General features: G+C 39.6%; 1 protein-coding gene and 1 pseudogene across 1 annotated transcript in view; one reads left to right on the forward strand and one right to left on the reverse strand.

Annotated features, from left to right (window-relative positions):
* Positions 1-305: 305 nt before the first annotated feature.
* The window catches only part of ZNF292 (zinc finger protein 292), a 105,964-nt gene continuing 82,471 nt past the window's right edge, over positions 306-23,798 (forward strand). The window contains exon 1 of the mRNA XM_050788053.1: positions 306-510. Within this exon, the coding sequence (XP_050644010.1) occupies positions 343-510 (168 nt within the window). The 5' untranslated portion in view covers positions 306-342. The remainder of the gene's footprint in view (positions 511-23,798) is intronic.
* On the reverse strand, positions 18,341-19,329 carry LOC126952233 (DNA-directed RNA polymerase I subunit RPA43-like; annotated as a pseudogene).

Here is a 23,798-nt window from a genome sequence, read left to right on the forward strand (position 1 = left end):
CCGGAGAGGGTCGCCCCTCCCTAGGCTTTTTCCCGTCGCGGCGCCCACGTGACCGAGAGCAGGCCTTCACCAGCCCGCCCCTTTCGGCCGCTACTGCCCACTTCCCGCTCGGGGTAAGTAACCGCGGTTTTCCGCACCGCCCCAACCCCGCCCTTCTCCTTTCCCCTTGCCTTCACCTCCCTCGGGCTCTCTCGCGCCACTCTCCCCACCCCCCTATCTTCCCCATCGGGCCCTTTGTACGTGCTCGGCGGCGTGCAAGCGCGCCTGGCACGTGACCCCGCCGAACGTGGCATTGTGTTATCACGTGACCCAGGTGCGTACGCGACGGAGCGGGGTGTGAAGATGGCGGACGAAGAGGCCGAGCAGGAGAGGTTGAGTCGCGGCGAAGGCGGCTGCGTCGCGGAGCTGCAGCGCCTGGGCGAGCAGCTCCAGGAGCTAGAGCGACAGCTGCGGGAGAGCCGGGTACCGGCCGTGGAAGCGGCCACCGACTACTGTCAGCAGCTGTGCCAGGTGAGGGCGCCCGGTGGTCCCCTCCCCCTTTACCCAGCTATAAGGGGAAGAGGGCGAGCGAGCGCCAGGCGGCCGAGAGGTGGTCGCCGCTTCCTTGGCATCATCGGCGCCTCCGCCCGGGTGGGAGCGGTAGTAGAAGGAAGGCGCCTTTGTGTGGCTGCAGTTGTGGCGGTTGTTGTCGTCTGCAGCTCCTGGCTGGGGGAAGGGAGTTGTGGTCAAGGCGGAAAATCCCCCCTCCCCTTTCCTTCCCTGAACTCGGGACTGCGCGGTCCTCGCGGCTGAGGAAATGTAGACGGTGCGGATTGGAGAGAGTAGGAGGAGAATGGAGGCCAGGTTCTCTTCCTCCTCCTCTTATTGTGCACTGGGGATTACCGCGCCTCCCGCCTCTGCGCCTCTCTGCTTCCCACTCCGACGGGCCTCCGCCCCCACTGGTTTGATTCCTTTGCCTTCCCCTGCTTTCATCCGTCCCGCCCCCAGCCCCGGCCCTGTCCTGGCTGTCTCCGGGCCTTTGTTGTTCGAATTTCGCCTTAGGACTGAAGGGGCCTTTGTTGATGTTCGGAGGAGCAGTCCCCGCCGACCCCTTCTAGTTGAGCTAGACGTTCCGGAGGGGGTGCTTGGCGGAGGTTGTCCCCTCCTGCCCATACTTGCTTGCTTGGTGCACCCATGGTAAAGCTTGATCTCCTTAGTGTGGAGGAGCTGTCCCTGTACATCTGTCTCAGATTGAGTGGCCCTTTGGGACGGCTTTTCCAGAGTCCGTTTCTCATTTGCTTCCACCCTTCGAGGAGTATGATTTCCACTATCCTTTCTCTACCGATCACCCCTTCACCCCTGTTTCTTGGAGTTCTCCCTGTTTGGCTTCCTGATGAAGTGGGAGAAGACAGGTTCATGTGGATCTGTGCTTTGGGTAGTTTCAAATCTTTTCTTTGCTTGCCCAAGGACGCTTCTCACCAGTGACTGCATTCTAATCAGAATTTGGAATGTTAATAACACTGTTTGCTAGTGATGAAAATAATTTCATCCTTGATGAAAATCGGAGAGTTTGGGACTACATTTGGACTTCATTACGAGCCTTGCACTTAGGTTTGAAATTTCAAGGTAGTGTTGCTGGCTCTGGTGAAGACTTTGATTGGATTGTCTTGAGGAGGAAAAAGAAGACACAATTTACACAGGTCATATTTAAACTTGTGAATGTATCTTTACAGAGAATTCGTTTTGGAAAAGTATTGATCTTAACGTAGAACAATGGTTGACCATTTTAGCTGAGTAGATTACATTTTCACTTATTTTTTAGCCTCCAAATATTGAAATCTTTCCATTATAATGTCGGGGATACGTGATCATATACAAAAGAATCTCCGCCGCTGTATGCACTTTATTGTCACAAATTATTTGATGGCTGTTCAAAATCTTAAAAACAGAAACTGTGAGATCAAGTGGTGACTTGTCTAGGAGGATGTGCAATTTGAAAGCTCCCTACTTAGGTAAATAGGTCTGGTGAATACCTGTGGCAAAATTAGAGGCTCATTCCTTTGAATTCTAATATTAAAAAATTGTTGAAATTTCTCAGTTTCTTTACCTTGCAGTACCCACTCATTCTTAATTGGTCTTTAAAGATTTATTTTAGAGAGAAAAAGATTTCTCTAAGATACCTATAATAGGAAGTATTTTATTAGTAAGTCGAGTCAGTTTTTATATAATGATCAGTGAGAACTATTAAAGTCTAGCTTTACTGAAGTCTTTCAGTTTTTCCCCTAATAGTGTCCACTGATAGTTTTAAGGCTAATTACTGTAAATTCTCTTTTGTCAGCAGTATTTTTAAGCAGGATTAATAATTCTGGGAAAATAGAATTTCATGCAAGCTAGACCCCCCCCCTTTTTGTGGGTGTGTGAGGTTGTAAAGTTATCACTTAAAGATTATTTATTTATTTATTTTTGAGAGACGGAGTCTTGCACTGTCACCCGGGCTGGAGTGCAGTGGTGCGATCTCAGCTCACTGCAACCTCCGTCTCCCGGGTTCAAGGGATTCTCCTGCCTCAGCTTCCCAAGTAGCTGGGACTACAGGTGTGCGCCACCATGCCCAGCTAATTTTTGTATTTTTATTAGAGATGGGGTTTGGGGTTTCACTATATGTTGGTCAGGTTGGTCTTGAACTTCTGACCTCAAGTGATCCACCTGCCTCCATCTCCGAAAGTGCTGGGATTTCAGGTGTGAGCCATCTCACCCCGCCAGACTTACAAGAGTTTTTTAAATGAGTGAAACAGCATTTTAAAAATCAGAATGAAAATAACTTCCTACATTAGTTTCATTAAATGATTAGTCTTACACATAAATTGTTATTGATGCTACTGACAAAAAACATCAAACAGTAATGAAACGAAGGCTGGATTTGTGGATTTCAAAAATTATAAAATATTTCATACACTGTAATCTCAGAATAATTTAAGTACACTTAAAAGCAATCTCCATTTGAAACGATACGGAGTGTGTCTAATTTCCTCTGGAACGTTTTCTGGGGTGGGGTTTTTTGTTTTGTTTTTCAGGTAACCTATTTATGTTAGTGATCTTGTCAAATGGAGGTAACTTGAAACCATTGTTTTATTTATGTTTATTTACAGGGGTGGAGGTGGCTCACGCCTTGAATCCCAGCAGTTTGGGAGGCCAAGTTGGGCGGATTGCTTGAGGCTGGGCAACATGGTGTGGCCCCTTCTCTACAAAAAATAGAGAAAACAAAACAAAACAATTAGCCAGGCTCCGTGGCGAGTGCCTGTAGTCCCAGCTACTCGGGAGGCTGAGGTGGGAGGATCATTTGAACCAGGGAGGCTGAGGTTGCAGTGTGCAGAGATTGTGCACTGTGCACCTCCAGCCCAGGTGACAGAGCAAAATTCTGGCTCAGAAAAATAAAAAATAAAAATAAAATTGTATCTTAGCAATTACTACCTAGCATTTTGATACGAAGTTGAGTGAAGCAGTGTTTAACAGTTGTAGAATTTATTGGCACAATCTAAATATAGTGAGTGCCAGGGATACTAGGAGCTAGAAATTATCTGTTAGTTTCTAATCTTGAGATTATTGTTTAACTTTTTCTATTTAAGCTTTTCCTGTAAAACTGGGATAGTCACATGCTTCAAGAAGGCAAAGATGAATAAACGTTTGTCAAAGTTAATGGGCTTCAGAATTAATATTCTGCCAGTGTTGATGCTTAGTGCTTGTGTAACCCTTATTTTTGCATTTACTTTAAAAAATGAATTAGTTTACTTTCTATGTAATGTTTATTAACAAAAGTTAAGTTTCTGGAGAATGTGGTGAAACCCACAGAAATAGGAGTTGCTTATGATCCCTAGTTTATAGAGTTTTATTTTTGAGTGAGGTAGGAGATTAATAGATTTTTTAAATTCTGAGTAGCAGAATAGAAACGAAAGGCATTAAATGCTTTTCTTAACAGTGTTGTTTTGCTCTTTCTGGAAATAAGCCCCACTCTTTGCTTATTTAAATGAGAATTTGCTTAAAGCTTAAGTGGGAGGAGGGAAGAGTAAGTGGAGGATGGGCATGGTAGAGCGCCTGTCATAAATCTTAAATTTTCCTTATTTTATTTTATTTTTTGAGAAATGGGGTCTTGCTACATTGCCCAGGTATGATCTCAACCTCAAACTCTTAGGCTCAAGTGATCCTCCTGTCTCAGCCTTCTTTTTTTTTTTTTTTTTTTTTTTTTGAGTTGGAGTTTAACTCTGTCACCCAGGCTGGTATACAATGGCGCAATTTGGGCTCACCACAACCTCTGCCTCTTGGGTTCAAGCAATTCTCCTGCCTCAGCCTCCCGAGTAGTTGGGATTACAGGCATGTGCCATCATGCCCGACTAATTTTGTATTTTTACTAGAGACAGGGTTTCTCCTTCTTGGTCAGGCTGGTTCCGCCCCCCTCAGCCTCCCAAAGTGTGGGATTACAGACATGAACCACCACGCCTGGCCCTTTCTCAGCCTTCTAAGTAGCTGAGACCTCATACACCACCATGCCCAGCTCTTAAATTTCCTTGTATCTTTTCAAAGTTAGCTTTAATATGGATAATATAACCAACTCAATTTCTTAAAATTGACTTAGAATAAGTATATAGAATAACCAGAAGTAATTTCTTGCATTTACTTGTTTTAGGATTATTACTGTATTTATTATATAAAAAATTGGTTATAATTGGAATCTTTTGGACTGGTTAATTGTATTAGACTGGGCCAGTAGTCAGTCATTCAACATTTCTACTGTATACAGGCTAGGCAAGCATGATCATGGTCCCTGGCTTCAAAGAGTTTATAGTCTCTGGAGGAAGGTAGACAGATAATCGTAAACCGTGATTTATATATTTTATTGCAGAGATGAGTACAGTAAAGAGGAAGGTTATTTGGGAGTTTTAAAAGAAGCATTCCAACAGAGGAGTTGTTCTAAAGAGATTTTAAAATAATGGTTGGAAAAATTGGCCATTGTAATAGTTGATTTGTTGGAGTATGATATTTACCGACAGCACTATATACTGGACTGACTGACTGGTTGATTGTAACTGTTATTGACCATTGATCAGTAGTGATCTGGTGGCTGACAGTTGTTTTAAAGGGTTGAATTGCAGTCGTGTGTGTGTGTGTATAATACACACACACATACACATACATGTGTGTGTATATGTATGTGCAAGGACCTAGGTTTAGATGTTGCAGAGGATATAAGATACAAGAGACTCTAATAAAAAAAAGTATGTGTGTGTGGGTGTGTGTGTGTATATACATATGTACGATGTGTGTGTGTATATACATATATATGAAGTGTGTGTATATATATAAAATTTTCTTAGTTCATATAAGCAGTGCTTCTCAACTGGGCATAGTACTTTCCCTACCTCCAGTTATCTCTTCAAGGGCACTTAGAAATATGTGGGATCAGGCTTTTGGATGTTGCTATGACTAGGGATGTGGTACTGGCATTTAGTGCCCATGACCCTGAATGCTAAATTTTCTGAAGTGATCAGGACAGTCCCAACAAATGGAAACATAATCCCTCTGTCTAAATACCTGCAGTGCCCTTTTCAGAAACATTGAATAGAAAGAAAAATAATATATTTAGACGGGTTTTTTTTGTTTTTTGTTTTGTTTTGTTTTTAGTCCTTATACTCTTTTCATATTGAGATAGTTAAGCTCCAGATATATGGTTAATTTGGAACAGGTTCAGGTAAATTATATTCAACTATATTTAAGTATAATTTGTACTGACCATGAGAGGTCAAGAAGCTTTCTACTTTCTTAGCAGAAATTACAAGCAATTACTTAAACAGTTAGTAAAACAACTCTTACTAAGTTAAAGAAGGCAGCAACTTCAGCATAATTATCCTGATTAAAGCAAAGGTTTGACATTTTGGTGTAACAAATTCCGTACTTTTAAGCATTTATATGCAAGGACCTAGATTTAGATGTTACAGGAAATAAAAGATATGGGCGACTAGTGGGATATAAATTAGTAAGATAATATTTAAATATCACTTCAAAATGACAGCTGAAAAGATGTCAAAAGGCAGTGTATTAACTAACAAATTCATTTTGCTTTATTTTTATTTTATTTATTTATTTTTTTTCTGAGACAGGGTCTCCACTCTGTCACCCAGGCAGGAGTGCAGTGACACAGTCACGGCTCACTACATCCTTAACCAGCTGGGCTTAAGTGATCCTCCTGCCTCAGCGTGCCGGGTAGCTGGGACTACAGGTGCACATCAACATGCCTGACTGACTTTAACATTTTTTGTGGAGACAAGATCTCCCTACGTTGCCCAGGTTGATCTCAGACTCCTGGGCTCAGGCAATCCTCCCACCTTGGTCTCCCAAAGTGCTGGGACTATAGGCATGAGCCTCTGCACCCAGCCTGGTTTTGCTTTTTTGTTGTTTGTTTTGTTTTGTTTTAAATTGAAAATGTACTAATTGAAATGGTTTTTAAAAATTCACCCTGAGAAAGGGCATACAATGAAAACTTGATCTTTTTCCCATTCTAGAGTTCTGGTCTCATTTCCATGAAGACAAATCCCCTAATAGTTTCCAGAACTAGTTTGCTCTTTTTAAGAAAATAAAGATAACTACACTGCATCTTGCTTTCCCTCCCCCCAGAGGCATCTTCTAGCTCATTCCATAGCTGCTCATGTAAGTTTATGGCTTTCTGTTGTATAGTGTATAGTAATTCTAGTCTATGACTGTGTCTGATTAATCAGTTCATTATCAGTGGATATTTGGGAGAGTAAGTTAATTTTATGTATAGTAACTTAAAGAGTTCAAAGTAGGTAGTAAGCACTTCAGGCTGGGGTATCAGGGAAGGCTTTACCAAGAAGGTACTATTTGAGCTAGTCTTCATTACCTTTATTAGCCATTAGTGGTGCCTGATTGGTATAAGAAATAAAAACCAAATTAAAACTGTTAGAGCTACAGAATGTGTAGGTTACATATTTAGACATTTCTTTGTATATTTTATGTCTCATCAGTTTGATACAAGTTGATTCTTTTGTTTATATACATGTTTTGCTTAGCTTTAATTATAACTGCAAGAGCTTTGAAACTAAGCATTTTCCTTAAAAATTAGACTTTTTTTTTTTTTTTGAGACTGAGTCTCGCTCTGTCGCCCAGGCTGGAGTGTAGTGGCCAGATCTCAGCTCACTGCAAGCTCCGCCTCCCGGGTTTACGCCATTCTCCTGCCTCAGCCTCCCAAGTAGCTGGGACTACAGGCGCCCGCCACCTCGCCCGGCTAAGTTTTTGTATTTTTTAGTAGAGACGGGGTTTCACCGTGTCAGCCAGGATGGTCTCGATCTCCTGACCTCGTGATCCGCCCGTCTCGGCCTCCCAAAGTGCTGGGATTACAGGCTTGAGCCACCGCGCCCGGAGGCTATCTTAATTTGTAGGACACTTCAAATCAGAAGAAAAGATAGCTTGCTTGTTAATTAGTGATAATTACTTCAGGTATTGAGGGAGCAATAAGTCATTTAAACTTTTAGAAGTTTAGATAATGCTCAGGGGAAATAATGTTTTAAATGTTCATAATTAGTGTGATTGCATGTTAGAGATAATAAATTCTACTTTGCAGAATATGCTTATATCAATTTTAGCAAAGGGGAAAACTTTACTAAGCTGTGCTTGTCCCCTTCTTATCCTTTTTGGTCCTAAATTAAAATGAGGGAAGAGAACATTCATTCTGCAGATGTACTTCATAACATATAATAACCTGCCAAACAGGATTTTCATAGGTTTTTATCTGTAAAACTGCTGCTGTACTTATTTTCTTGAGCTTCTGTCAAAGATGAGAGGTTACATTATTTTTCCCAACTCCTACAGATAAATTCAGTTTATAAAATTAACCAATCAATGTGAGTATCCTCTTATAGTTGTAAAATGGAAAGTTTGCTTTCATTAGTATGTTTGTCAGCATGCACTGCAACTTTTAACAATGTATTGTTTTCCAGGAGACCCTCTTGATTCATTGTTTTTGTTTTGGCATTGGCAGTTGCACAATGTATCTCAAAAGAAAAATGTTACCTTTTCCCCCTTGACTTACATTTTAAAAAGAAAGACTAAAGGTCTCTAAGTAAATATGTTCAGCTAAGAAGATTTGTTAAAATTCAGTTACATACATAAGGCCTGGCACAGTGGCTCACGCCTGTAATCCCAGCACTTTGGGAGGCCGAGGTGGGCGGATAAGGAGGTCAGGAGATCTAGACCATCCTGGCTAACACGGTGAAACCCCGTCTCAACTAAAAATACAAAAAATTAGCCGGGTGTGGTAGTGGGCACCTGTAGTACCAGCTACTCCAGAGGCTGAGGCAGGAGAATGATGTGAACACGGGAGGCAGAGCTTGCAGTGAGCCTAAATCATGCCACTGCACTCCAGCCTGGGCGACAGATCAAGACTCCGCCTTAAAAAAAAAAAAAAAAAAAAAAAAAAACCCACACATACATTTCAGTTATATATATCTTTTCTTGATTTATTCTAATCAGATGTTTAAATTGCTCTTATGTGGGAACACTAAGGTAGCTATGGAGAATTATGGAGTGGACCTCTACCTTAAAGAGCTTACAAAATCAACAGTGTGTATTAACTGTTAAGTGACAGTATTAGATAGTAAGGCATCTAGCGGTGTAATAAGTATGGATTCAAAGAAGTGTAGAGCATCTTGAAATTATTGTAGCCAAAAATTGAGCAGGAAAGGAAAACACTATTTACATTGGATCTTGAAGGATTTTGGATAACCAAAGAGAAGTGGGAGGGTTGAGAATAAAAGCTTAGATAAATGGACCAACTATTCAAACTGGTGTTTTTGGAGAAAAATGTCAAGTGATAGGATTGAAAGAATAGATTAAAACCAGACTAAGAGTTTAGGATGCCAAGCCAAGAAGTTTTGATAAATCTTGTAAGCATAGATTTATGGTTACATGGCCTAAAGACTCATCCTTCTGTGTTTGAGGCATTGAAATAAAAGTTAAATTCAGAATGTTACAACCCTTGTTTCCCCCACCCCGCCCCCCCAAGTATCCTGTATCAGTTACTGTCATGTTACAGACTATCCAAAAACTTACTGCCTTTAAAAGAACAGCCATTTTTATTATTGTTCGCAAGTCAGTGGGTCGGCTGAGTGGTTCTGCTGTCAGCTGTCAGGTTATCTGGGGCTGAATGGTCCCAGATGGTTTCATTCATATGTCTGGTCGTTGTCAGGCTGGTCTAAAGGCTTCACTTGGGCTGGCTTATTTCTCTCTTCTTAGCCTTCTCTAGTAAGGTAGCCTGGATTTCTTTACATGGTATCAAGAGAGTAAGTTCTTTTCCACACATGCTTTACTTTGTATGCCCCTCCTGGTGTCATATTTATACTGATGTCCTGTTGGCTACTGCCAATTAAGTGGTCAAACTCAGCCTCTTTGTGGGAAGGGGACCACACATGCTATGGGTACAGGGAGATGTGATTCTTTAGGGACCATTTCTGTAACACTCTACTACATGTCCCATTTCCCTTTATTCCCTACTGTAGTGTGAGGCACTTTTATAGGACAAATTTAATTTTTTACTCTCAATTGCTATTGCCTCTGCTTCTTGTCACTCATCTTCTCTAACCACATCTGTGTCCATCTGATTGGCAAAAGTCATTCCCATTCCTGCTTTCTGATCTCAGTCTCTAAATAGAAGAGAGGCATCCTCACCCCATCACTGAGACTTTAGAATATTTGTGGAATGACCTCGTTTTTGTTTTTGTTTTGTTTTTGATATGGAGTCTCACTCTGTCGCCCAGGCTGGAGTGCAATGGGGTGATCTCGACTCACTGCAACCTCCGCCTCCCAGGTTCAAGTGATTCTTTTGCCTCCACCTCCCAAGTAGCTGGGACTACAGGCATGTGCCACCATGCCCATCTAATTTTTTTTTTTTTTTTTTTTTTTTTTTGGTATTATTAGAGATGGGGTTTCACCATGTTAGCCAGGCTGGTCTCGATCTCCTGACCTCTTGATCCGCCCTACTCAGCCTCCCAAAGTGCTGGGATTACAGGCGTGAGCCACCTTGCGTGGCTAGAATGACCTCTTTATTTACCATGGTTCTTTACCTTGATATTAAACCTGGTCTGAATTTGTTGTGTTGCATTATCTCTACCTTGTATAGTCTGATAATGACATCCTAGTTCTTGTCCCAATGAACTTGCTTTTAACATTCCTTTCAGTTTGTGAAATTCTCCAAAGTCCTGCTTTTGTCTTTCTCAGTGGCAGACTACTTCTTGTAACAGTGTTTCTCAAACTTCAGTTTGCAGAAATCAAAGAGAGTAAGTCTGTAGATCTCAGAGTTACAAATTATTCACCTCAGCTTATCCAGGTTCAACATTCCAAATCTGAAATGGTAAACACTCTGGTCCCAAGCATTTTCAGATTAGGGATACTCAACCTGGAGTAAGATGTAACTTTATTTTACTTCACTATTTAGTTGTCACACTGAAACAAAATGACCACAAAACAATACTTATCCTTACTATGTGTGACACATTCTGTTTTTACTTATTTTAAAATGTTACTCTTGATTTTATAATCCACCAATAGGTCATAACCCACAGTTTGAAAAATACTCTTTTAGAGGGTTACTGGGATTTAATTCAGTAGTAAGTAAAAAAGTAGGCAGTCCCTATGTTTAAGCTAGTCTTTTAGTCTAGTTGGCCCAGAACATTCTTTTATTTAGAAGCATCAAAATTAAAATACAGTTTCACATTTCTTTTCTTTTCTTTTTTCTTTTTTTTGAGATAGAGTTTCTCTCTTGTCTGCCAGGCTGGAGTGCAATGGCATGATCTCAGCTCACTGCAACCTCTGCCTCCCTGTTTAAGCGAGTCTCCTGCCTCAGCTTCCCGAGTAGCTGGGACTACAGGCAGGCACCACCAAGTCCGGCTAGTTTTTGTATTTTTAGTAGAGACGGGGTTTTGCCATGTTGCCCAGGCTGGTCTCAAACTCCTGACCTCAGGTGATCTGCCTGCCTTGGCCTCCCAAACTGTTGGGATTACAGGCGTGAGCCCCGTCACCTGGCCAGTTTTACATTTCTTAAAGTGAATGCTAGAAACCCAACATTATGTTCACAGAACCCAATTTGAGAAATACTGATGCGTGGGAAAAAACCTACATTTAAGCATGAACCCAGTGCTCTCCCTCCTACTTTTTTCAGCATTACTTTTTATTATTCTACAGGAACTTTCTGCTCCAAGTCTATTAATTCCTCACAAGCATACCTGTTCATTTTACTGCCTTTGTGACTGCTTAGATAACTTTGCAATGTTACAATAGTGGAAAGCCAAATGGCTTTGAGTTCAACTAACAGCTCCCCCACAATCTGGGAGAAATATTCAGCTCCGTAAGTCATGCTTTCTTTGAAAAAATAAGGCTGAGGTAAGGGATGATAAATGCCCACCCATAGAGGGTAGGAGACACTGGTGAAGGCTCCCAGCACAGTGTCTGGCATAAGGAAGACATCATGAACAAGTAGTTTTTGAGTCATTCTCAACTCTACTTGTACCTTAAAGCCCAGGATGATTACGTGTTTTCCGAGTATACCCTTCTCTGGTCTGCACTTGCTCTGAGAGTTACTTCTGACTTCTGTCATTGACTATGTTATGTTGCTTGTATAGCATGGATTTTTCAGTATGATTTAACTTTATTTTCAATGTTTGAAAATTTGTTCTAACTTTTTCAGTTTTGGTTAGGAAAATATACATGAGTCATAAATATGTGTGCATTTGTTGCCTTTTGTTTCTTTGTTGCATGCTCTATGTCCTCAGTAGATTTTGGATTCCTTCATTGGACATACAATGCTTTGATGTAGTAAGTTCTCCGTAAGTATTTCTTTGAGATTTTTTCTCAGAGCTTTACTTGTCCTCAAATATTAACACTTTTGAGTTTTGATTTGCCCAAGGTGCCAGAGTTAGGATATGGTTAGCCCCCAGGTCCAAATTAAATATATTTTGCTGCCTGTGCCTCCCGTGTTCTTTTGTTAAAAGAGTTACTTGACTCTTCCTGAAATAGGTTATACTGTTTTATTGTAGTAGTGTTAAAAAACTACTTTAATAGTAAAAATACTACTATTTATTTCCATAAACTAGGAAATGAACTGCAGGAAGAATCATTTATTTATTCCATTAGCAGTTACTTGGTGCTTAATTCGTGGCAGACACTGTACTATTGGTATAGGAAAAATTTGCTGTCACTTTAGCAAAAAACTTGCAAAAGTTAAACTTCTGAAGTCAATCCTGAAATCTTTTTTCCCTCAGTACATTTCATTTTCAGTTAAAGTAAAACTGACTCTTGAATCTTCTGTTTTAGGCCGGGTGCAGTGGCTCATGCCTGTAATCCCAGCACTTTGGGAGGATGAGATGAGTGGATCACCTCAAGTCAGGAGTTTTAGACCAGCCTGACCAACATGGTGTAACCCTGTCTCTACTAAAACTACACAAATTAGCTGGGCTTGGTGGCACATGCCTGTAATCCCAGCTACTTGGGAGGCTGAGCCGGGAGAATCGCTTGAACTAGGGAGGCAGTGGTTGCAGTGAGCCAAGATCGCACCATTGCATTCCTGCCTGGTCAACAAGAGTGAAGTGAAACGCCATCTCAGAAACAAAAAACAAAAAACTTCTGTTTCAATGACAACCTTGCTGTTTGTACATTTAGTTTTCCTGAAATACTTTTGAGATTATGAGATTGAGGAGAGCTATGTTTGTTAGATATATTTTGCTGCTCTTTATGTGGTTGAGAAAGTAATTTGAACTAAGATTGTGTAGGAATTCTTGGCTAATTCAGAAAATGCCACCTAACTGGCATTCAAAGTTAAACCAAATGTGATTATCCAGAGTGTAGTCCTTTCTTTACCTGTAAAGGCAGAACCAAAAGGACTCTTAGTGAAGCTTCTCCATTGTCTTGGACTAAAGGCACCCATCCTCACTCAGACTGTCATTGTCCAAAATCAGTAACGTTGTTTTACTTACAAGTTAGGAAATTCAATTACCTAATTTCCATAATCTGCAAATGGGTGGAACCTTGGAGTTAGAGGCAAGACCAACCAGATTGAAGAGACAGGGAATCAGTATTCGGAACAGGCACTGTTAGATGCTTTACTAACGATTAATTGTTTAATCTGAAGGCCTATGAGATCATAGGATTCAAGAACCATTTAGTTTGTTTTAGTATCCAAGTTAATTTAAATTGCCTCCTACGACCTCACCATTACTACTATATAATACTTGCTCAGTGTGACCCAGCGTCATCAAAAATTAAGTGATTATTTAGGAAGACTGAGGCATAGGGTTAAATGGCTAAAACTAAGCAGTGCTTTAAAAAATAAAATTTCAAATACCTGGAAAATGTCTTCATGTGGAACATTTGGCATCCTTATTGATGCCTGATATAGGAGGTGATATATTAGCTTCATAATAGTTTTTTTTGTTTGTTTGTTTTTTTTTTTTTTTTTTTTTTTTTTTTTTTAGGTAGAGTTTTGCTCTTGTCACCCAGGCTAGAGTGCAGTGGCACGATCTCAGCTCACTACAACCTCTGCCTCCTGGGTTCAAGTGATTCTCCTGCCTCAGCCTCCCGAGTAACTGGGATTACAGGCACGCACCACCATACCTGGCTAATTTTTCTATCTTTATTAGAGACGGGGTTTCACCATGTTGGCCAGGGTGGTCCCGAACTCCTGACCTCAGGTGATCCGCCCATCTCAGCCTCCCAAATTGCTGGGATTACAGGTGTGAGCCACCGTGCCCGGCTGATTACAGGTTTTATATTTAGAAAGAGGTTATTAAGTTTAAAGATAGTACAATAATCCCTCGGTATTCATAGACAATTGGCTCCAGGACCCCCCTTGGATTCCAAAATCCCCAGATGCTCAAGTCCCTTAAATGAAATGGCATAGTATTTGCATATAACCTAGCATATCCTCCCAAATGCTTTCTCTGTAGATGTATGTACATAAATAGTTGTTATACGGATTTGGTTTTTTATTTGTATTTTTATTGTTGTATTGTTACTTTTTATTGCTTTTTTTAATTTTTATTTTTTTGAGACAAAATCTTGCTCTATCACCCAGGCTGCAGTGCAGTGGCACTATCTCCATTCACTGCAGCCTCCACCTCCTGGGTTCAAGTGATTCTCGTGACTCAGCCTGCCGAGTAGCTGCAGTTACAGGCGTGCCACCATGCCCGGCTAATTTTTGTATTTTTAGTAAAGACAGGGTTTCACCACGTTGGCCGGGCTAGTCTCGAACTCCTGACCCTGAAGTGATTCGCTCACCTCAGCCTCCCAAATTGCTGGGATTACAGATGTGAGCCACTGTGCCCGGTCTCCTTTTTTTTCTTGTTTTTTTTTTTAAATGTATTTTCCAACGAAGATTGTTGAATCTGTGGATATGGAACCCACGGATACTGAGGGCCCCCTGTAATTAACCGTTGGCTTGGCTCCTCATTGCAGACAGTGTTATACAGATATCAGAAAACTATTTGATACAAATAATCTAAATTAAGTCTAGCACTAATTTTGATTTACTAAAGTTAATTGAAGTAGTTATTTGTGATATTGAGAAAATTATTTCCAGTAAATAGGAATGATTATGCTACTTTTAAAAGATGAGCCATTAGCATTTAGTTGTTTTTTGTTTGTTTGTTTGTTTGGTTTTTTGAGACAGGGTCTCACTGTCACCCAGGCTGGAATGCAGTGACGCCATCAGATCTCACTTCAGCGTCCACCTCCCAGGCTCAAGCGATCCTCCCACCTTAGCCGTCTTGGATAGCTGGGACTACAGATGTGCACTACCATGCCCAGCTAATTTTTGGTATTTTTAGTGGAGACAGTGTTTTGCCATGTTGCCCAGGTTTGTCTTGATCTCCTGGGCTCAAGCAGTTTGCCCATCTCAGACTCCCAGAGTGCTGGGGTTACAGGCATGAGCCACCATGCCCAGGCTAGAATTTGTATATACTCAAAATAGTTTACATTTTGCATTTTTCTATATGAACATGTGCATGTATTGCTGATCTTTCCCTACTTTTTGCAAATGTGATAGATTTCACTATATATAAAACTTAAAACATCACTATACGTTAACTCAAAAGCATTAACATTATATTATGGAATAATGCAAATTTTTAGTTTTTAAAAAACAACTTCTACAAGATTATTATATTATTTTAAAAGACTAAAACATAAAAGACTGATACTTAAGTAGTTTGAATCTGGTGATTTATTCCATGACTTAACCTATTCATATTTGTATAATCTTATTTTAAACCTTGGTTTGGGATTTTTTTTAATTGCCTCCCTAAAATAGGATAGTGCACATTGCATAAAATGACATTGTCAATAAAATTTATATCCTCAAACTGACTATGAAGTTCATCAGCATGAAGATATTTTATAGAAAGCATTTCTGAATGCATGTATTATAAAACTGCTTCTTTAGCAATTAAGAATTAACCCTAGTAAGTGAAGTTGAATATGTTGGCAATAAATTGATCAGTATATCCAGTGTTGTGACTCATTTATGAAGTATTTTTGAAAAGGTTACCTGATGTTGCACATTCTGCCTAAGGAGAAATTATCTTCAACACCAAAAGACCTTTGAGGATTTACCTATAATTCAATGAAAATATTTGTGGTGTGAATTTTTTCCTCCATGAAAACCATCCTCTATAGATCTTGTTTCATTTGACCAAAAGAAACTATATCCTAGATTTTGTCTTCCATGTATAGTTTGCTTGACAGCCCATTAGATACTGTGAATTAAAATCTTGGGATTCTAAGGATGTTGGTTTTATACATACTGTTTATTGTGAGCTTGGCATGCCACTTACAGCATTTCTTTGTTTCTTTATCCTTGAAATGGGGACCTTTTGTGATTGTTATTAGAACTGATGAAAGCCATAAATATTTTAAATGATCGTTGTAATATAAAGTAACATTTTCATTTACACTTAGACTCCTTTGGAAACACTTTGGATGTTTTATGTATGATATGACCTAGCATAATTTTAAAACATTAATAATTCCACTGTTTTCAAAGTTATCCATGATTATCAGTTTTAAAAATAATGTTAAATTACTGATTTATTAATTTGTTTAAAGCCTGCGTTTTGAAGAGGGTAGGATTAGACTTTATAGTACTTTATAAAAGATCCTTTTGCTTGTGTGTGGTGGAGGGTTTGGAGTTAGTTGATGGGAGTGAATGTACTGGGAGAAGATTAGTGGCTTTATAGTTGAAACCTTTCCTTTGTCCAAAATTTTAAACTAGAATTTGAGAGGCTGGGGATGAGAGAGAAGCTGGGATTATACAGTAACTAAAAGAATACATTTTGAACTATGATTTGAATTCCAACTCTGGCACTTCCTGAAGGACTTCAGGGTTGTGTGTGTGTGTGTGTGTGTGTGTGTATGTTTAAATCTCTGTTCTTACTTATAGACTGGAGGTAATAATAATAATACCTGCTTAAAGCTGTTGTGATTAAGGCATAACGTTTGCTGAGTGCTTTGCTTATTATGGTGCTAGAATTACAGAGTAATTGTTAGCTATTAATACATTTAAGAGGAGTAGATCCAAAATGTTCCCTCATAAAAGGATATTAGTTTTAAAAAATTATTTAACCCACTATATCAAAAATGTTGTAATTTCACCAACATAAAAATTGACATAGTTTACAGTCTTTTTTTGTACATCTTCAAAGTCTGGTATGTATTTTATACTGATGACATATGTCAGCTTGGACTAGTTACATTTCAAGGGCTGTATGTATACTCACATGAATCTCAATTGTAATGAAATATACTGGTTTGCACCCTTTCGTTGTCGGCACATCTACTTGTAAACCAGTGTGAATGTCTGCCACTCTCCAACCTCTATATCCTATCATCTAGATTTAAATAAAGATATACCACTAGCGGACCATACTTATTGTTGAACATTAAACTATGAGATTAGCACTATGTCTGGTACTAGTTAAATGGCAACAAATATGCCTGACATGGAGAGTTCAATTCAACCATTTATGTGTTTGCAAATACTAACAAAGGTAACTGTGAATAGGTAATTTCTTTTTCTTCATAGCACCTAGCACAGTTACTAATTTTCTGTAATCTTTTATACTGTGTACTATTTCCCCTATGACACCCGATGAGGAAAGGAACTGCATCCACCTTGTTTGCTACATTTTCTCAGTAAAAGCAGTGAACAGCTGTTTTCTCTTTAGAACAATTTATGATAGCCTACCCCAATCATTAAAAAGTAATCAGGAAATTTCCCAGTAGTCAGAATCACATTTATCCTGCCTTCATCCAACTCCTCCTCCAAGACACAGCGGAATCCGAATGGTTGAGGCACAAATGGACAAGTAACAAGAGAACAGCTCTTTTCATCAACCTCTTAGACTTAAAGAAAAAAGAAAACAATATATATGCACCTGGTGGGAAAGAATAGTGAGTATTGTTCCCCAGGAGTCAGTCAGAGGCATGGTTCATTAGCACCCTGGAGACTAATTAAGCATTCTTTAGAATGTTTAACCATTCTGAGTTAAACAATAGAAGTACCATAGTAGTCATGATAAAGGAAAACCTAATACCAATAAATGCCCTGAGTTTTCCAAAATGCAGACTAAAATAGGACCAGGCATGGTGGCTTATACCTGTAATCGCAGCACTTTGGGAGACCAAGGCGGGTGGCTTACTTGAGCCCAGGTGTTTGAGACCAGCCTGGGCAACATGGCAAAACCTCATCTCTATAAAAAATACAAAATATTAGCTGGGCATGGTGGTACACACCTGTAGTCCCGGCTACTCAGGAGGCTGAGATGAGAGGATCACCTGAGCCTGGGAAGTCAAGGTCTCAGTGATCCAAGATTGCACCACTGCATTCTAGCCTGAGTGACAGAATGAGACTCTGTCTCAAAAAAAAAAAAAAGAAAAATTTAAATTAAAAAATGAAATGGCATGTAATGATTAAAGGTGAAATCTGTTACAAATAAAATTAAAAATCTATATTTAACTCATTCTTTAATATGAATAATATCATAATGTCCTTTTGGTAGTCTTAAGGTTATAGAAATAACTTTATGTAGCATAAAACCTGGAAAGATGGAAGACTTGAGAGTCACAGCAGCTCTTTTTCTATATACAATAAAATGGCACTTTAATAATATTGGAATTCTCCAGATTAATTTATTGTCAGTTTTGTAATTTTGGTCCCCCCCAAAAAAATCCAACTCCTTATCAGGCGTTCCGTTTCGTAAACTGCTGATGTACACTGGCATTCCATGTCATTCAAAACATTCATCTATTGTGTAAGTCAAACTGAATCATATTTAAAAGTCCCTAAAGAAGATAACTTTTTTCTTTTCTGTTTAGGCGAGCATTCCAAAAGTGGGGTAAATTTAGCTTCTTCACTGTGTTTTTTTCTTTTTTTTTCTTCTTTTTATGGTCACTTTGATAACCGCTGGAGTCACTACCTTGGAAAACAGGGTCCTAGTTCTGATGCTTTTTCTTTTTCTTCTTCTTTGGCTCATCTTCCCAGAGGTTATTCTCATTAGCAATCATCCTGTAAGTCTAACTCTTCCTTTGGGGTGACATCTGCAAAATTTGCTAGCTTGTGGTACCATCATCCACTTCATTAATCTCTAGGTGTTTCTGGTTTCTCTTTTTCTTCTTTGGAAGTTTTTCAAAAGCTTCTTCAGTGCTGGTTTATCAGAAACTTCAGAGTTCTTGGATTGTCAACTAGTGGTGGTTTTCCCTAAATGCAGAATATTTCAGCAGCATCTTAATCTAGATGAAACACTTCATATTCTGATTCATCACCCACACATATCTCCAGGGCCTGCCACTGGTCAGCTAACATCTCAGGTTTAGGGATGGACATACTAAAATATTTTTGTACAAAATAGCCAGTCTGACTATAAGACACTTTGTTAACTGTACCTTTTGCCCTGGTTCAGGGCAGAAAATAACAAAATCTACTTCAATGTTAAGATTAATGTGTTCTTGATTATCATAAATATCTCCCAGTTCACCACAACTTTGATGTTATATGCAATGGGGACACCCAAAAGGCTCTCAGAATAGTGCAGGAGCTTCACATTGACCTTCTCTGCAATGCCGGTGTATTTCCTGTTAAGGTAGCAGAGTGATGTGCTTTTGGCTGGGCCACCAGGCAGGAATAGCGACTATTCAATTCACCAGCATCCAAGCAGCAGGATAGGTCGGCAGCTCTAGGAGAGGAAGGACATCTTCAGCCACAGCGCCTCTGAGCAGCCTGCAGCCATGTGGCTTGTCCAAGAACATTAATCTTAGTGTTAATAAAATACTGTTTAGTTTCTTGTCATCTAGATAGTGGTTTTACAGTCGGAAAAAAAAATAGGGAAACTCCCTTTTCTCCCCAGTCTTACCTGATACCTTGATGTATAAAATAGAAAAGTTACTGCTGCAGAACAGTTTGACAAGTAGTACTCTAGAATATAACAGCATTATTGGCAGGGGTCGTGAAGGGAGTTAAAGTGTAGTTCTCTTCTGACAGTATTTTCTTCCTAAACTGGTGTTTTTCCCTCCTATTTCCTCTTTCTACTGCTTTCTTCTCTGTACTAACATAGTGAATGTTCTTAGAAACATAAAAAAGCCATTTCTGAAGAGTTTCATACCTTTGATTTAGTTTTTAAAGACTTATGCTGCTTATTCTTGTCTTACCTACTAAGGCACATTAAACTCATTTTTTTAGTACCTAAGATTTTAAATATATTTCTCTGGAATCACGGCACTGATGTGTATATAGTATGAATAGGGGAATTGTACTTTATCAGAGGAACAATAATATCAAACAGTGAAATTTATACAACTATACTCAGTGCTAATGTTTCTAAAAATTTATTGAGAAGACTGAGGTTATCTTACATGTTTCCCCAAGTCGTCGTCTTAAATTTTCTCTGGACTTTTCATTTCCTTCCTTGGAAACCTAAGGAAGAAGCGGCTGTTCCCTTTCCAAAGTACATCTTTTCATATGTGTACTTGATCCCCACCGCTTCAGAGAACCATCCCACTCTTTTGAATCTTAATCACTTTTCACGCTTCTGTCTTTTAGCGTATAGACGTATACATATCTTTCTCATCTTCTTGTTTCACTGGTCATCTCTCTTCAGATTTTGCCCCTTCCTCTGACTTCTTCTCTCCTTATGTGAAACTTCTTCTTCCTAAAAAAGGTTTTCCTTAATTCTTTTTTTCACCTCATCATTATTGCCAGACTTCTTGGAAAGGTATTGTTTTTATTGCCTTCATTTCTTTACCTTTCATTGCAGTTTGGATTTTACTCCTCACCACACAAAAGGAAATGTTCTCTTTTTTTGAGTTGAGGTCTCACTCTTGCCCAGAAGTGCAGTGGTGCAATCATGGCTCCCTGCAGCCTTGAACTCCTGGGCTCAAGTGATTCTCCTGTCTCAGCTTCCTGAGTAGCTAGGACTACGGGCCCACACCACCATGCCTGGCTAATTTTTAATAACTTTTTTGTAGAGACAGTGTCTCACTATGTTGCCCAGGCTGCTGGCCTCAGGTGATCCTCGGATCCTGGCTTCCCGGAGTGCTAGAAGTACAGATGTATTCCCGGAGTGCTAGAAGTACAGATGTGAGCCACCACTCTTGGCCAAGAAAATGTTCTTTTAATGGTCACTCGGCTTGGCATATCTGCAGTACTTGTAGACCTGCATAGCAACCTAGCAGCTCAAAGACTATGTCATATGCCTGTACATGGTTTTAAAGAAATTTTGTCAGGATTTAAAAAATCATAAACTCATATTGAAATGAGGGTTTAGGGCTTTTGGAAAATCAGAAGATCTGGCAATATTGAACTAATGCCTGGCTCTGGACTGAAATGGCTTGCTGGCCAACCCCTCTTGGCTGTTTAAAATGTTTGTGACACCACCTAGACTTACCTTCAGTTTATTTACACTAGGCTCCTGGTTCTACATTTGTGACTGTTTATTGTCTTTACTCACTCTTCCTTTCACCTTCTGGAAGGTAAATGGTAACTATTATTAATATATTTAAGAGGACTAGATCCAAAAGTTTATAGTATGTGTGTGGTGGGGGGGCTTTCCCTCATAGGGAAGAAAAAGTATTTTTTCCTATCTGTCACTAGGTTCATGGCTGAGTCACCTTTAACAGAATACAGATTAACAAGAGAAAAGAACGCACATTTATTTAATAAAAGTTTTACATGACATGGAAGTTTTCAGAAATGAAGACCCAAAGATACAGGGAAACCTGTGTATTTCAATGCTTAGATTTGATGAAGAATAGACAGTGGTGGGGAAATATGATTGGACAAAGCAGGTAGGATCTAATGGTAATAAACTGGAGGGGAACTTAGCAAGGCCTGTTTGTGCAGATCCTTAATGTTCCTGTGTTTTCAGAGATAAGGACATTCCTTTCCTCAGGGAATAGTGAGGACACCTCTGAAATGAGGGTCTTATGACCTAGTTTAGAGGAAGGTCAGAAAATTGTTTTATGGCCTGTTTCAGGGGAGAAGGGTGGGAGGAGATCAGAAACCTTCCTGTTTCTGCTACTTTCTCAAATGCCAAGGTGCCATATTTTGGAGTAGCATTTCCTGAACCCTATCACCCTCAATGTTTTCTTCTTTCACTCTTCACTGGCAACAGTCAAGCATTTTTTCCCAACTTATCATTATGTCTGAGGCAGGACTTTCTCCTCAGAAAGTGGTTCCTGATGGCCCGGTTGATAATCCATGCTTTACATAATCGTCTTCAGTAGTCATCCACTCTGACAGTATCTCCCATCGCTCACTCTGGATGGGATTTCCAGGTGTCCATTATTTTTATAGACTTTTAGCTCTTGGCTTCCATTTTCAGTCACCTGTGGAACTCCTCCTCGTGGATGTTCAGTAAGTACTTCTAATTAAATATGTCTGAAATGGAACTCATCCACTTTCCCCTCCATCCTCCCACCAATAAGAAAGCCTGTTGCTGCTATTCCTAATGCACCGCCTCCCCGCCCCGCACTCCCTCCCTGCCCCACACACACACTTATGTTTTTAATCCTGTTTAATCCTGGCCAGGCACAGTGGCTCACGCCTGCAATCCTAGCACTTTGGGAGGCTGAGGCTGGTGGATCACTTGAGGTCAGGAGTTCGAGACCAGCCTGCCCAACATGGTGAAACCCTGCCTTTACTAAAAATACAGAATTATCAGCACATGCCTATAATCCCAGCTACTCAGGAGGCTGAGACAGGAGAATCTCTTGAACCTGGGAGGCCGAGGTTGGTGTGAGTTGAGATTGCGCCACTGTACTCCTGGGCGACAAGAGCGAAACTCCATCTCAAAAAAAAAAAAAGTTTTGAATCCTTGAGTCATTTTTAGCTCCTCCTCTCATTTCCACAGGCCAGTTAACCAAGTTTTGTCAATTTTATTCCTGTACTATTTCCTGTATCCCTTGCTGCTTAAATTTGATAAGTCATTACTGGCTACGTAGTTTCTTGCCATAGGAAAGTGTAACAAATATTTATTTTTTCATGAAGGTACTTTTCTGTCCTCCATTCACTTCTTTTTAAATCTGTCTTCTATAGTGTCACTAAGATTATTAGTTATCTTTCCAAAGCACAGATACCATATTTGTTCCTTAAAGATTTTAAAAGACTACATTATGTTGAAGAATTCAAATTCTGGGTTGAACACCATGAGTTAAAATCCCAACTTCACCATTTACTAGTTGTGGGCTCATTTGCTTAATTTCTTTAATAAGGATAATAGTCATGTCTACTTCATAGGTTTGTAAGGATTAAGTGAGGCATCAGTACAGTGCACATCACATTAACAAGCACCATGTAAAATGCTGTTGTTCCATGAAAACGAAAATTCAAGCTCATTAACCTTACATTCAGGAATCTTTCATGCTTCCAGTGCCCCATCCTGACTGATTGGCACCATATCTCTAATTTTTTTGTAGTCTTAGGCCTTTGTAGTCTATTCTTATGCTATAGCTTATGTATTCTCCCTCACTTCTGTGCATTTGCCTTAGCTTTCCCCTTTAGTGTTTTCTTTTTTTAATTGACTTGGTTTTTCCACATCTCTTTGCTTTAGTCTATGGTAAGGCTATTCAAATTCTACATTTTTCATTAGGCCTTCCTATGCTACTAAATGGATTTAATTATGTATTCCTCATTCTTTTTATTGAACTGTGTATGTTTTTCATAGTTTCTTTGTATTGTGATTGTGTTTCTTTCTTCTACCTCCCAAGTTGGTGTTCCTTAAAAAGAGGGACCTTGCCTAGTTTGCTGAATTGTAAGTAAGTAAATCTTGTTGAATGGTTTTCTCCTTGGATAGGTGGTTTCAGTTTTTGGAAGAAAGGTGAATTTTGTGCCTTTAAGAAGCTGTTCTTTACTGAAATTATGTTACTTTTGACTATTCTTATTTCATCTCATTTCTGAATTGGATATCTATATTCAGGGCAAGGATTCAGTGTGATCAAACAGTTCTTATAAAGCAAATGTGAGTGTATGAAAAGTAGTAGTACTCTTACTGGCTTACATTTATTAAAGTTATGTGCCAGGAACTGTTACATTTGTGTGTTGTGTATGTCTGCCTGTGTGTATAAGAGAGAGGGAAATAATTCATTTAGTCCTCAGCACCTCTCTGAAATAGGTGATACTATCCCTATTTATTGATGAGACCATTAAGGCACAGAGATGTAAAATAACTTGCCCAAGTCAAGTAACTAGGAGTTTTTAACAATGCAAGAAAATCAGAACCCAA

The sequence above is a fragment of the Macaca thibetana genome, chromosome 4 (genome assembly GCF_024542745.1).
Source record: "Macaca thibetana thibetana isolate TM-01 chromosome 4, ASM2454274v1, whole genome shotgun sequence".
Taxonomy (NCBI): domain Eukaryota; kingdom Metazoa; phylum Chordata; class Mammalia; order Primates; family Cercopithecidae; genus Macaca; species Macaca thibetana.